Source organism: Halictus rubicundus, chromosome 14 (assembly GCF_050948215.1).
Source record: "Halictus rubicundus isolate RS-2024b chromosome 14, iyHalRubi1_principal, whole genome shotgun sequence".
NCBI lineage: Eukaryota > Metazoa > Arthropoda > Insecta > Hymenoptera > Halictidae > Halictus > Halictus rubicundus.
In genome coordinates, this window is record NC_135162.1 from 6118165 (window position 1) to 6134033 (window position 15869).

At 39.6% G+C, this 15869-nt stretch overlaps 1 protein-coding gene across 2 annotated transcripts in view; it reads right to left on the reverse strand.

Moving 5' to 3' along the window:
• Fas1 (fasciclin 1 Fas1 domain-containing) overlaps positions 1-12096 on the reverse strand; it is a 480077-nt gene extending 467981 nt beyond the window's left edge. For both annotated transcript variants that reach the window (XM_076800371.1, XM_076800370.1), the window contains exon 1: positions 11603-12096. In XM_076800371.1, the coding sequence (XP_076656486.1) occupies positions 11603-11701 (99 nt within the window). In that variant the 5' untranslated portion in view covers positions 11702-12096. The remainder of the gene's footprint in view (positions 1-11602) is intronic.
• Positions 12097-15869: the final 3773 nt, after the last annotated feature.

The window sequence follows — 15869 nt, forward strand, 5'->3', positions numbered from 1 at the left end:
CACGTTTCAATCAGTGGAGATTTTGGAAAAAAGTTGCCTAGAAATTGCTCCTGACCGGGAAATTCAACGCCAAATCGATTTCCACCGCATCGTATCGCTCTTTTCTCTTATATAACTTTGTTATTTTTAATGATATCCTTTTAAAACTTTCAGCAATATATTCCTGACATTTTTCCGATTAAAACGATACCAAGGACGGTGCAGCTCGGTTCGTTATTGTTGGAGTAATACACGGTTTAGCGGAACCTCTGCTATCCGAACCGACCAATTCCGCATTGCGAGTGAACGGTTCAACCTAAAATTATTCTACACAAGTTCGCAACGATTTTAGACGTCATTTACGTGAATTATCATCTGAAAAAATTAGAATAACGAACATTTGAATCCTACAATTTTGGTGTACTCAGAGCTTGTTCTAAAGGCGGGGCTTTTGAAGGCATCAATCGTAGGAAGCATGGGACAAATAAAATTGTCATTCTTCCTTTGACAAATTCAACGAGATGGTCAAGTACTATTGGTACAGTCGGCCTACACTGATTTTGGAAATCACTCGGAAGACACGTTTGACATTACCATCGGAAAGCAAGCGTTCGCGATTCATTTCCAGTGCAGTAGCCAGACGATAGTGAAACGACAGTTCGCGAGCAGGAGAACAATACGTCGCGTATTCGCCGGAGGCAGAGCTGAAGAAGCTGCGCCCGTGTTACTCGTGAAATATGGAAACCCATAAAGATCAGCGTCGCGCGAGCGGGCAGACTCGGGCTCGGGCTCAGGATCGGGCTCGGTCGGGCTCGGGCGTAGAGCGTTAGCGAAAAGGCGACCGGGAAAATTCTCCCGGAGTGTCTCTTCCCTTTTTCTCTCTCTTCTTCTCCCGGCCACCTTTTCTCCTTCAACTTCTCTCCCTCCCCCCCCCCCCACCCACCCATTCCTTCTCTTTTTTTCGTCACCCTTGGATTTTTCTTTCTCGCGAGCGTACACACAGACGGCCGCCGCGCCGCGTCCCGCGCACACATAACCAAACATAAACTCGTCGAATTCGTTTCTTTATTTCGCTCGGTCGAGCATTTTTCCCCGGCGCGAACTTTTGCCGCGTCCTTTCCCTCATTGCCGTCGCGTGTTTCCACAGCCCGGGGGGATTTCCCTTTCCGCTTTGGAGGGGGGGGCGGGGGATGGCGAGAGAAACTGCTTTGCTGTTCGCGAAACGGGAAATTCGCGAAAGAAAGGGAGCTCGAGGGCCGAACGCGGGATCCACGATTGCCTGGAAATCGATTAGCAGAGACTATTCGATTTGTGACAAATATTGACACATCAAGTACGAAACACAGTGAGAACCACTTAAAGAATTATAAAATGACGCTGACATTAAGGGAGGAAAGAGACATCCACCTCCTGTCAATTGACGCAGACAATTTTTATTGTGCCGAAGGTCCGAGATTTTCTTCTTCGCATTTTCTTTGACCCTCGTCCCCTCCTTAGTGGCGGAACCGTGTCCTTGGGAGCATAATTAATTAGCGGACAGGGAAAGAAGAAAGCAAATTTTCCCGTATCGTTTTTCCATGGGAAAACGCCCACATCTCTGCCAGATCTCGAAGGGACATGGCTACATCGTGCGTCTGTGTGCGTGTAGTGTGTGTGTGTGTGTAGGAAAGCAGGGAGCCGAACGCACAGCGGGACTCGCATTGTTTCGTTTCAACATGAATCGCTTGTTATAAATATCCGGTGGCGGAGCCGAGGCAGGAGAGAGTCAGCGTCATCGAGAGAAGGAGAGAGAACGAAAGAGAGAGAGAGAGAGAGAGAGAGAGAGAGAGAGAGAGAGAGAGAGAGGCGATCGGCTTGTCTGCAGTGTTCGTTCACCTCAAGCAATCGTTCGGCCTCTCGATTCTCTCGAATCGAACATGTCACATGTACAGGGTGTGACAAAATCTGTCGTGGTCCACTTCAGGTGATTCCACACGTTTCAATCAGTGGAGATTCTGGGAAAAAGTTGCCTAGAAATTGCTCCTGACCGGGAAATTCAACGCCAAATCGATTTCAATCGCATCGTATTGGTCTTTTTCTTTTATAACTTTGTTGCTTTTAATTATATCCTTGTAAAACTTTCAGCAATATATTCCAGACATTTTTCCGATTAAAACGATACCAAGGACGGTGCCGTTCGGTTCGTTATTGTTCGATTAATACGCGGTTTAGCGGAACCTCTATTATCCGAACCGATCAATTCCCTATTGCACGCAAATAGTTCAACCTAAAATTATTCTATTCAGATTGAATAGTTTGTGATGATTTTAGGAATGATTTAAGTGAATTATTTACTGTCAAACTTGAGAATAATGCAAATTTTGTTAGTGATAAAATTATCGTATACGCGTATTTAACAGCTCATGAAGATGGTCGAACTATATGCAACACGATTCACTGTATAAATCAGTGAAGATTCGATCTAGGTAACTGTTTTTACAACCATGTTTTGTTATCCGAACACTGATGCTCCACTGATTGGAGTTCGGATAATCGAGGTTCTATTAAATCGTGGATTACACAGGTAAATACGAACCGAATTGCGTCGTGTGGGGTATCATTTTAATCGGAAAATTGTCACGAGTGTGTTGATAAGAACTTCGTAAGGAAGTAATTAATAGTAGGACAGTTCTATCATTAAATTAGTATTGTTCCCACCAGGTACAACACGATGCAACAAACAGGATTAGACCTTAAAGTTCTTAGTAAATTTTTAATCAATTAAAAGGTCAATTCTTAATCAATTCTTAAGTCAATTTTCCTGGTAATTTTTCTTTCACAAAAGTTACTTGTAAAACTAAAGAATTAATAATTGCCAAATTATTACCACACGGTGATTTCCAATCGAATAAATCTCGTTCCACGAAGAATAAAATTTGTTCGCTCACTCAACAAATATTCTGTTACAGTGACACTTTGCGGTAAACGCGTCGTAACGTAAATTTACAACCGTTGGGAATGGCAAGAGTTTCGGCAGCGGAGGGTCCAGAGATTCAGAAATCCCGCAGAATATTCCGCGGAAATACCGTGAAAAGAATAGTATAACATGTAAAGTATCTGGTTAGCGGAGAAGAAAGAGGGAAGGTTAGTAGAAAAGAAATTCCACGGTCAACATACGGTCCGCCTCCGGGACGAAACGACTTCTGGGTACGCAGGAGTTCCTTGCGTTTCAGAACTCTGAAGACCATCTGTCGCTCGACTTAAAAATGACATCCGGTACCACGATTCCTCCCCCTCCCCCCCCCCTTTCTCTCTTTCTCTCTTTCTCTCTCTCTCTCTCTCTATCTCAACCAATCCCTCTTTCTATCGATTCCAGTTACGCTCCACTGGCGAATTATTTGGGTCACGGAATTTAACTCGGTGAAAACAGCCAGTTATGCGTGACTATCTCAACACGATTTCAATTTTTGATTCTTCTGGAAAGTCGCCAGACTCGCTCATTTCAATTTGATTCGACCCAGACGCAGCATCTCAAATTCTGATCATATCGCTATATCACGACTTCTATGCAACCTCCCCTTTGCAAAATCAATTTTCAAAAAATTCCAAGAAAAATCTTCTCTTTCTTTTTGTACGATTGTCACGTAAAAATCAGAATTCGAGAAAATAAAGTTAACATAAAAATTAGTCTCTGTTACTTTAACCGGTCCTGTACATTTTACAAATTTCCACATACACAAAGATCCACGGCTTATAAGTATAAATGCATGTATTTTATAAATTTGGCATAACTGCATACACAGGGTGTCCCAGCTAAAGAAGGCCACCTAAATCTGCTATTTCCTTTACTTCAACCTACAATTTTCTCCAATTTTTGGTTCTCAAGGTCACCCGAAGGTCACGACTTTTGAATAACAAATAACTGGACAAAAGAAATTTTCTTTCTATGGTACACCTCCTTCGACACCATTCAAATTATGCCATAAATATTTTTCGTGCCATTACTAATAAAGGATATATTTAGGTGGCCTCCTTTAACCCATCTGCATCATTAGCGTATATATACGCTCAAATTTCCTGGCCACCATCGCCGTAGCGTATATATACGCTCAATTTATTTTAACCTTATAATCCTGAAATATGAAGTTCTTTTACTTGTAGTCATTTTTGTACTTAAATATAATAAAGAAAAAAGTTTGCCGATAAAGGCCTCCTTTTCATATTTCCTTACGATGCAAATGGATTAACTGAGACACCCAGTATAGTCCGCCGATAATCGACACACAAACAGTGCGGCAAATCTTCGTCCGCGCGCTCGTGCCTCGTAAATTCTGCGGAAATTTAATTTGGAGAGCTGTTCGGGGGAAATTACGAAGTTCGAGGGGGTAATATCGAACAGAAGCTCCGAAGGTCAACAAGGTCATTATCGTGTGCATACACGCCTGCACCGCAAAGCCCCAGGTCGTCTGCGCAACACCTGTCCACACCTGCCCTGCTTCAGCCGTGAATGGAGCTTAGCGGGACTTAACGTAGGCGCTGTGCGAAACCGCGCGACGAAAAGAAAGGGAGAAAAAAAAATAGAGAAGTGAAAGGCGAGTTGCTGTTTACTGTTGGCAGAAGTCGCGAATGAGAGTGCCGTGCCGTGCCGTGACATTGACATTGGCACATTGGCAGTGACCGTTGCAGTTGGGTGGGGGGGGGGAGTGGAGGACGCGAAACGATGCAACTTTCCGCCAAGAAGCTGGTCAAGTGGAAATTCGCGCGGATACGATTTCCCAAGGTCGCGCAATACTGAACGGAAGCGGTGCGAACAGTGCGAGATATCCATAAAATTGGTGAGCTCCTTTGCGATATTTCACCGAATCATCATTTCATTTTCATTCATCGTTTCATTGTTCGCGATTCCATGGATTTTACTCGTAATTTGAGCCGTTCATTTTGAAACTGGCCTAAGTCCACTTTTAACACTAGGTTTACGGAGCACTAAAAATGACTATTTTACATTACTTTATAAAAATAACGTATCGATCAAAGTTTGTAGCCATTTTTCAATAATATATACCCAAAGAAATCAATTTGTTAAATAATTGCTCATGGATGCATTTTTACAATCTCAATATTCGCAATTGAAAAATATTAGAATCCGTCATTTTGACGGGGGTCCCGTAAATCTATTTAAGGGTTTGCGTTTCAATAAAATTAAAAATATACGTGTAGGATACCAATGTGTCATACTGCTTAAGTGTGTCTAAAAGAGTTAAATTTACGGTTCCTATTAAAATAAAATTCTTACACAAAATGGAGTTAAGCTACTTTCAAAGTTAACAACCACATTCATTATAAAATTTGAAAGCGCCCATGTCCATTCGACATAATTTAAAATGCTTCAAATTGAAAAAACAGTACTCAATTTACTTTATATATCTCCACAACACTTCAAAAACACAATTTATGCAATTCAGGACATTTTCTGACTACATAAATTACATAACAATTTACTGCTCATCTACATATTGTGTATGTTATTTTTCATTATTTTTTGATGGGACTTTCACCAACATATTCCTGACATTTTTCTAACAAAACTGGTACCAATTAATTATTAAGAACTATATCGTATTTGGTATCGTTTTAATCAGAAAAATTCCACAAATACAGGGTGTCTTAGAAAAATGTATACACTGTTTAACGGGTCATAACTTTCTGATTTTTATTTCTTTTCAGGGTGTAATTAATTGGAAATAATGAAGTTATAATCAGTCAAACTGTGTATACAGTTTTTTGGGACATCCTGTATATTGGTGAAAGTCTCATAAAAAAATAATGAAAAATGAAGAAGTTTGGTTATTGGATTAGAAGTGGTCCCACACGGACATACCAAATCCTTATTATGTTTACATTTCTCAGCGACCAAGGCCTTCGTTGTTCCCTTCTACATTCGACAGTGGATCAAAGAATAGCATCTTCTAGCCGATAATTGTCCCTGGCCAGACCCGTGTTTTGTACAGGGTATATAAAAATTATATGTCACGACCAGCATAGCGTGATTCTAGACCTCTGGATCGGTGGAAATCTGTTTAAAAAATGCACCGCAAAATTCACCTTGACCTTGGAAATCAAGGTCAAAGTGTCGAAAAATTTTCTTTTATTGCATCGTATAGTACTCATCACTCAAATTTTTCGTTACTTTGACCTTAATTTTCGAGGTAAAAATGAATTTTGCGGTGCATTTTTTTCACAGATATCCACCGATCCGGAGGTGTGGAATCACGCTATGATGATCGCGACATATAATTTTTATACACCCTGTACAATTATCGAGTAGACTCTGTATCGAAAATGAACTTGAAAATTCTACTGTTTCCACCTGTATAAAATTATTTAAGTAGCTTGCAATTGAGATAAACAACTTTTATCTCGCATAAAAATTGCAAGACCGAATCCGATCCATTATTACCTATTTCAATTCAAACAAAATGTTTCCCCCACCCATACTTCTAACTACGATTTTCTCCGTCCACTTGACGCGCTACAATTTTTCGAAAATCGAATACTCTCCGCGGTCAAAAAAAAAAAAAAAAAAATTCCACCGAATCAAACGGAACAGGACCAGTTCCGTCAGAAAATATTAGTTCACAGGAAGGATTATCATCCTAGTTATCCAGTATTTCCGGTGTGCAGTTCGCTGGCACGGCGTACGGAGGGTGACGCGTTAATAACAAAATCTGATAACGGAATTAAAAACTCGAATGCCTCGCGGTATATATATATATATATATATATATATATATATATATATATAGAGAGAGAGAGAGAGAGAGAGAGAGAGAGAGAGAGAGAGAGAGAGAGAGAGAGAGAGGGAGAGAAAGAGAGAAAGAGATTAAATGTTGTAAATCGCGTTTCTGGTAAAAAGAATCGCGGAAGTTCGGCGGAAGCGAGAAACGAAATAAAACCCGCGAAAATCGAGTTGTGTGCGGGCCGGGCCGGGCCGGGTCGGGCCGCGTCGCTCCACGGCCGCGCCGACGAAGTAGTTTGCCGAATCGATCGCAGCACCGAAACTAGCCTTCAGCGAAAACGTCCTGACGATTTTTGTCGCAGCAACAAGTTGCCGGGTGGAATATCACCCCTGACTTCGAACCTGGACACACGCGCATTATTGTAATATTCAGCCAGATGAATCCCAAAGCCGCCGGTTGCTATCTCCCGGGATTTAATGCGGATACATTAACTAAACGGTTTTATTGAAACCGGCGACGCGATTCGCGCGAAATCACTTTTTCGCAAAAAAAAAACAACCCCTGCCAGACAAATTACCATGGATCCCCAGATCGAGCTATTCGCAACGAGACCGCAAAATTTCGTCTACGATCGTCAATTGTTATTTTAAAACATTTTGGACGAGACCAGGCTGCTCTTTTCATTCGATTTTGTAGATTCCAGCGTCTCCGAGAGACTCGACGATTACAGTGTCTACTCGATATATGTCCAAAACACGGGTCTGGCCAGGGACATATATCGGTCAGGAGATACCATCCTTTGATCCACGCGACCATACGCTCCTCGGCGTCGGGCTTTTAGGCCCCTCGCGGAGTATACCTCGCGACATTGTGGATAGTTCCGGGACTCTTATCGGCTAAGCATTTGGGACATATATAGAATAGACACTGTAGTGCGGACTTTATGCCAATACTAGAAATACTATTCCAATAGGAATTGGCATGGAATTCGGCGTGGAATAAATTAGAAAAATACTGGAACAGTTGTGCACTGAAATCTGTCGAAAATTGTTATTTGCTTATTTAGGAAGCATGAATAAAATTTTCTGGATTTAACATTAAAAATCCGAAAATTGTGTTTGTTTCATCAACCTCAATTTTTTGAGAAATTTAACTGTTGGAAAAGAAGTGCTGTGGAACATTGTACAATACGTAGGGCTACCAATAGTGGCTGTGGGACTTTTATCGGTTAGGCATTTGGGACATATATAAACACTGTATCACAATTTTCTTAGAATCCAACATTTAAACCTACTATAGCTCGTGCTATTTTCATTGCAGTGTTTACTCGATATATGTCCGAAACACGGGTCCAGCCAGGGACATATATCGGCCAGGAGATACTATTGTTTGATCCACGCGACCATACGCTCCTCGGAGACCGAGCTTCTTGGTCCCTCACGGAGTATAACCAGCGGCAGTGGGTATAGTTCTGGGACTTTTATCGGCTAGGCATTTGGGACATATATAAACACTGTATCACAATTTTCTTAGAATCCAACATTTAAACCTACTATAGCCCGTGCTATTTTCATTGCAGTGTTTACTCGATATATGTCAGAAACACGGGTCCAACCAGGGACATATATCGGCCAGGAGATACTATTCTTTGATCCACGCGACCTTACGCTCCTGTAGCTTCTTGGACCCTCACCGGGTACACCCCGCGGTAGTGGGTATAAAATAGAGTATAATATTTTTATACAGTGGGTATAGTAAACCTGGGACTTTTATCGGCTAGGCATTTATGACATATATAGAGCGAACACTGTATTTCCCTGCCGTTAACAATGAGGAATAATGGTTCAAAAATTGTGACGGGTTCGAAGATCGAAGTTCCGTTCACTCTTCAATCGTGTTCCCAAAAGTTTGCTCGTGACTGTCAACGAAGATCAATCGTTCGCCTAATGGTCTGAGAAATAGTTTCCGATGGATATTATTTAATATCCGAGTCTCCGGTTGAATCGTTCACTCTGACAGAAGAAGACACCAGCCGTACGAACGACGGGTCTATTTAATAATGTAACAAAAGGAGTCGAGCAGCTCTCGATTTTATGTCAGCCGGCCCTCCTTTATTGCGTCATTAATTAACGGAATGATCCGAGGCGGTGCGTAAACCTCGCTATAAAGGTTAGTACAGAAGGACCCTAAAATTAAGTGATTCACTAGCCGCGCGCCAGAGAAAGCCTATTATCGTTTCTATTGGCAATTCGATGAGGACATAAAACGAAATTAATTCCAAACACTCGGAGGCTCGACGGTGATCACGAATCAAAAAAATCATCGTAAACGCTCACACCCTATATATTACGTCTAAGTAAATATGTGTTGTGCCGTATAGAAATCTTTGCACAACCATAATTAAATTCCTTGACCTCGATCCAATTCAGTGTTCAAAGAAATTTTTGGGGTATCTGATTTGTGAAAATGTAATTTAGTTGAAAATATTTTATAGGACATTATTTTACAACTTGGATCCTTGGATCCCTAAAGCTGTTTTGAAGTATTAGATATTTTATTGATATGTCATGTAATGTTTTACACAGCATAATAATTGACATATGAAAGGAAATACTTTTGCATTGAATTGTTAGTTAACAACCGAGTATAGAATCAATTGGCTGATAAAAAATGACATCTTGTTATGTTACCAGTGCCCATTCATAGTACAATACAATAATATTCTAATATTATGTAATCCTTCATTTATACTGGTAACATGTACATATAGTTGTTGTACGTATTATTTGAACAGCCATCGCGATGTACATTAAATAATAGTAAAAATAATACAGTGAAACACATTAGCAAAATCTGGAAACGACATAATTGCAACAATTGCAACGAGATCGTTCTGGCACAAATAATTTCAGATGATAAAATAATAAGATAAAATAATTCAGATAATAATTTCTGATAATTAAATGATCAGTCTCATATTTCATTAAATTGAAATAAAAGTAGCTAAATTTGTCATTGCAAAAATTGTGTTACACTTTCGCTGCCCAATGCTACAACGCAAAAGTAAACAACAATGAAGCTGGGAATGCAGATTTAATCCGGCACTATAACAACTCGCCTAATCGGATAAATTAAAAGTAACCTTCGTGGCCTCTCGAACATGATACATCACGACATCGGCTGCACTGTGATAAAAAGGAAAAAATAATTAAAAAAAAACATCTGTTGCCACAATCTATCTCGTTAACAAGCTGCATCATGGTTGCAATATTTTTTATTAAACGCAACTATCATTTTCGCGAAGCACGAACAAATTTTAACAAAAGAGAACTGCGCGTCACGACTAGGCACTGCGGACCTTTATGCAAATCGAGAACTTTCTGTTCCTTAGCAACCGGAAGGAATTTGAAATTCATACCATTAATATAAAAAAAAAATCAGTTGGTTGGAAATGAATAGAAAAAATTGTTAACTCTGCCCTGCCTGTTTTTCTTTTAACGCGTATTGTGTACGCCTACTCACGTGCGTACTGTGAATGCATAAAACATGTAATTAGAAGGTTGCGCGATAACCTGTGCAAAATTAATTCGACTCGTGGAAAATTACGAAATCGCGGAAGTCGCGGATTATGTTGTAAATACTGTATTGTCATTCGACAGTTGATTATTGAAATAATGTGCTAATTTACAGAGGAAGATGCACACAGCGGAATTTTCTGCGCACATCTTCCAATAGCACGAATTTGAATTTAAATAATTATTTATGAACAGCCGCCGTCCGATCTGCAAAACACAATTCGTGAAAATGGTAAATTTTAAAAATGATCATTTCGACTATTTCAGTTGGATTAAACAAGTTCATCCAGTGATGAGAATCAATAAAAACCGGGTATATTAGTGAAAATATAATTGGCAATCCTTTGCCTCTATTAGATAATAAAAAACTGAAATAGGTCACACCTTGACCTACAAACCACTCCCAAAAAATCCAATCGATTAACCCAATTTAAAATCTCTAGATAAAACAATTTTTACCATCTTGTTGCTCAAGGTTGCGCATAAATAAACATTTATGCAAATACGCTCCGAAAAGATCAACTTTCACATATTTAACGAAACCTCTAACATAATCGACCACCGCGTACGTAGATGACATAACCTATTAGCTAACTATACATATAAATCAATTTTTTTAAATTCTATCCTAGAAATATAAAATAATAATTACTATAACGTATAATTTATTCTAACTTCATTCACACTAAACAACCTTGGAAATAACATAGACAAGAATAATGAAAATTACTCTTTCTACTTTATCTCCCATCTTCCTGCCTACTAATCTTCAATCATTCAATCACCTGTTCATTTATTTCACCTTCGAAAATCCTTAGAAATACCCAAACTCAACTATCATTCACCATTCCATCCTACAAATAATTTTTCCATTAACAATTGTTGCCCGTACAAGAAGATGTACGACCCCAGAAAGTCCCTAACCAGTTCAAACGTAACTTACAACTCCATAATCCTCAATTAAAAAATTGATTTCATAACTCGACAATTCCACTTCTATACTACACTATTCAATACTTCAATTCTGCGGGGAATGACAGTTCAATGAAACAGTAATTAACCCTTTGCGCTCGAGTGGGAGCGCCGCTAAAAATTGTTACATCATAATTAGAAATACTTTCCGCATTATTAAATTTCTATTCAATAAATCGCCATTTATGCATTCTACATAGAAATCGGACGAGTTTCATATCCATAAAATCGTGCAAAGTAGAATTCTAGGTCAAAGATCGATTTTAGAATGAAGATAGCCGCAAAGGGTCGACGCAACGAATCCGTCGCGATGTTCGCAAAGAAATGGACAAAGCAAAGAGGATTACCAAACGATCTTACCTGAGATAGATCCGGGTCGTCGCGGATCTTCGAGTCCATGCTCACGGCGTGGATCCCAGCGACGATCGCCGCGAGGACAGCGATCTTCATCGACAGCATGGTCAGAACGTTGAATACTCTCGAGTGTCACAAACCACACCAACTCACTGTTTGAAAAAAGTATACCAAGCACAACGATCTATCGATCGGATCACAGCGTCGTCGATCGGTTCTCGGCAGGGCGCGTTGATCGTTTTTAAATGCAGCGACCAGATGGTCGCACGGCGCGCGCACTGCCTCGGAACGCGTACAGAACGCCGCTTTCGAATACTATAATATTGGACGACCAATTGCTTCGAGGGGGAAAGAAAAGCGACGTATTCGCGAGTCAGGCTTTCGATGGTCTTTCGCCCGAAAGTTGACGGACTTTTTATCGTCGAGCGAAACGCAGCGATTAGACTGACTCCGCACTCTTTTCGTAGGACGTGTCAACGATACGGAGGATGGCGCGGAACTGCGCCCTCTCCATGCCTGGACCTCCATCCCCCCCACCACGCCGCCGCAACGAGTCTTCGGAGTATACGTCGTCGTCTCCCCTCCCCCTCGCAGCGGTCGACTTTCCCCCTCCACTGCGCGATCATGACTCCCCTAGCGCGACACACATTTCGCAGACCCGCGATGGAACGGGACGAGCGAGCATCGGTGGGTCATTCGATCCCCTATGACTGAAAGATCCTGCATTCAGATCATTATTAGGGGGACCCACAAGTAATCAATTATTTTGAAATCTGAAACAAACTTTGTAGTCGATTCAGGTTTTTATTTCTGAATTTATTGTATAACCTCCATCATTGTCAAGGACAGACTGCCATCTTTCCTGGAAATTTTCAATCCATATAGAAATCCAGGGTTCGCGAAGCAAAATATGACTGTCTCCGTACATCTTCTGCAGAATGTTTTATTTCTTAACCCTTTGCACTCGAAGTCGTTTTAACTGTAAAACGAAACATTTCTTCCGACCTAGAATATTTTCTTTCTATATATATTTTTTCATGCTATACATATGAAAATGATGCAATTTACTCGTACAGTACTGAAATGTTTACTAATTCATTAAATACAAACAAATTTAATCATGTAAAAAATATCTTGAATAATGATACAGGAATTTTTAGTGGCGCCTTACAGTCGCCATTCGAGTGCTAAGGGTTAAATAATGCTCCAGAGATCTGAAAAGATCGGAGGGAGCAATATCCGGTGAGTACGGAGGGTGCGGTAAAACTTCCCATTGCAATTCTTTGATTTTTTCGGATTTTTCGGAGTGAGTTTCGTTTTACGGGGCCGGGCATTGTCAATTTGCAGTATTACACCTTTTCTGTGGTCTAAAGATGCCCTCTTCTTCAATAGTTCTGAATACACCCGTTGTAATTGCTGACAATACAACTGAGCAGTAACCGTTTCTCCAGGTTTCAACAACTCAAAGTGAATTATGCCACGACAGTCCCACCAAATGCACAGTAACACCTTTCTAAGCGATAAGCTAGGTTTAGGGGTTGATATTGCGGTTTGATTCGCAGAAAGCCATTGCTTGGAACGCTTTATGTTATCATAAACAATCCATTTTTCATCTCCGGTAACGATTCTGCTAAGAAATGGATCTCTACGAAATCTGGATAGCAATGAAGTGCAAATTGATCGACGAATATTCTTGTTGGTCTCAGATAATTAATCCGGTACCCATATTCCTATGCCTATATGCCTTTCCCATTTCGTGTAGGTGCCTTTGTATAGTTGACCATGTGGACCCAAGGCTTCTCGATAATTCTTGTATACTTAATTTTGGATCAGCTTCCACTAGAGATTTTAGGGTGTCATTATCAAATTCAACTGGTCGTCCACTTCGAGGCCTGTCAGAGAGATCATAATCGCCGGCAGCAAACCTTCTGAACCAACGTTGACACTTGTTGACCTTCAATACATCTCCATAAACATCGCAAATTTTCTTTGTTGTTACCGTTGCATTAAATCCCGCATGAAAATGAAAAAGTATGCAATGACGAATATGATCCTCGGAAGGTACGGACGCCGCCATTTTATTACAGGGTTGTAAAAAAAATTATACTTTTTAGAATATTTTGAACACAGACTGCTTTACCGAAAACTGTAAAAGAATACGTGTTTCCTCTTCAACGATCGGTACAGAATCAAAGGTAAAACAAATTCTTTGCAAATAATTGATTACTTATGGGTATCCCTAATACGTATTCGGTTGTTATTGTTTTCGGTGAGAAATTATTGCCAGCAGGGGTAGCGAACGGAGCAGAGTGGGCGAAATTGTCTCCTTTCACATGATTTTTCCAATATTCAAGTGCAATTTAAAAGAAAACTATTAAAAACAGCTGAGTTGATTAAGATTTAAAACGATGATAAAACAAGTAATTGTTATTACATTTTAAAAATTATAGCTTTTCAAGTGAGCACAAGGTTTTCACATAAATTTGAATTTTAAGCATGCATATGTTAGCCGGAATCTAATAGAACTTAGCAACGACTACACTCTGATAAACTATGATTTGTTGACTAAACGATGCAAAAGAATTTATTTGCAACAAATTGCACGTACGTATGCGTGATCACCACTGAATAGCCGAGTTGGGTTTAGACAATTTTGTTTGGATTCAAACGATTTTAGAACAAGTAATTGTTATTACATTTTGAAAATTATAGTTTTTTCAAGTGAGCACAAATTTTTCTCAGCCGGAACCTAATAGAACCTTGCACCGACTATACTGTGATAAACTATGATTAGTTGACCAAACAATGCAAAACTATTCATTTGCGACAACTTGCAACAAATCTACCAGAAATTACAGATTTACTTCAGGAATGTTAATGCAGAAGAACAAGTATATTAATTCCACTTATTCTATAATTTGTTTAAAACCTGTGTAATTAATAAACACCGTGTAAATTCAAATTAATTTTTGTTATTTTCATGATATGTATCATTGACACAGATCTACAAAACGTATAGTTAAAATTTTCAATATAGGCTAACATAAAAAAGTTGTAAACAACAACTTGTTATATATAACCATGTTTTCCTCGATAACGCGCAAACATGCGCAGTTAATTTTTTTACAACGTAATCTTGCATAGTCATTAATTGACATGCGACACGAATTTGATTGAAGGTAGTCCATGAAAACTTTTCTAAAATTTTCTTAACCTTAAAAGACAGTTATTACGTCATATAACATTAATACCTAGAAAAAACTTTTTTGCAAAAATTTAGTAGTAACTCTCATAGTTTCCAAAAGACAGATGAAAAACGAAAATTGAAAAATACCAGAAAACCACAATACGAAATTAAACCCCATTTTACAAGTAATCGTAAGAGAAAATCGCAACAAAAAAAAATATAAGATATCAGAGATGGAACCTGTAAATTGTATTACGCCATATAAATTTTCATCTTCAGGAACAGTGTATATTTCAATAAAGTCAAGCTAGATCGCTAGAATGCAGTCTCTGGATTTTCGCGACTCGGATTAAGTGAAACATATTGAGAATGTTTTGCAATTTGGATTTCGTTGAAGTGGAAATTATTTTGCCAGGACTGAAGTAAAAATATGAGAGCATTTGAGCAATGGATATGAATAACAAATGAAACGAGATACAGTGATTTCTCTATATATGTCGCCAAGGCCTGGATGATAAACGTCGCGGAATTATCCCCACTCCGTGGGGCCATGAAGCTCGAGAGGCCTCGGACGCCATGAAGTGTAAACATACCATGGCTCGATTATGTCTCCTGGACGATACAGGACGCTGGCAAGACCCGTGTTGTTGACATATATCGAGAATTCAGTGTATAGGACAAATTAAGCGAAACCAGCTGGTAGATCGGATGCATGCATACTTTCTTATGGGGGTGAATAGCATCCCTCAATAAAATTTCGCACGCTTCGCATGGAAATTGACTTCGCGAGTCAATGATGGTTCGTTCGAATTCCTTCCTCGACCAATTGTACCGTATCTGTACAACGAAATTTATTTGGAGTTATATGTATTTTGGGTGTAAATATTGAAAATAATACGAGCTCGATGCTTGATAAATGACGTTGTAGCATCGAGAGAGGGATGCATTGATTGAAACGAATTGTTGGATGAGGACGAGGGGGTGGGGGGCGGAAGGACGAGTGAAACGATTTTATTGAGTAATAGTCATTTTACGGATTAAAAATATGCTCGTCCTGAATTAAGCAGCGAATCAGATGGAAAATTC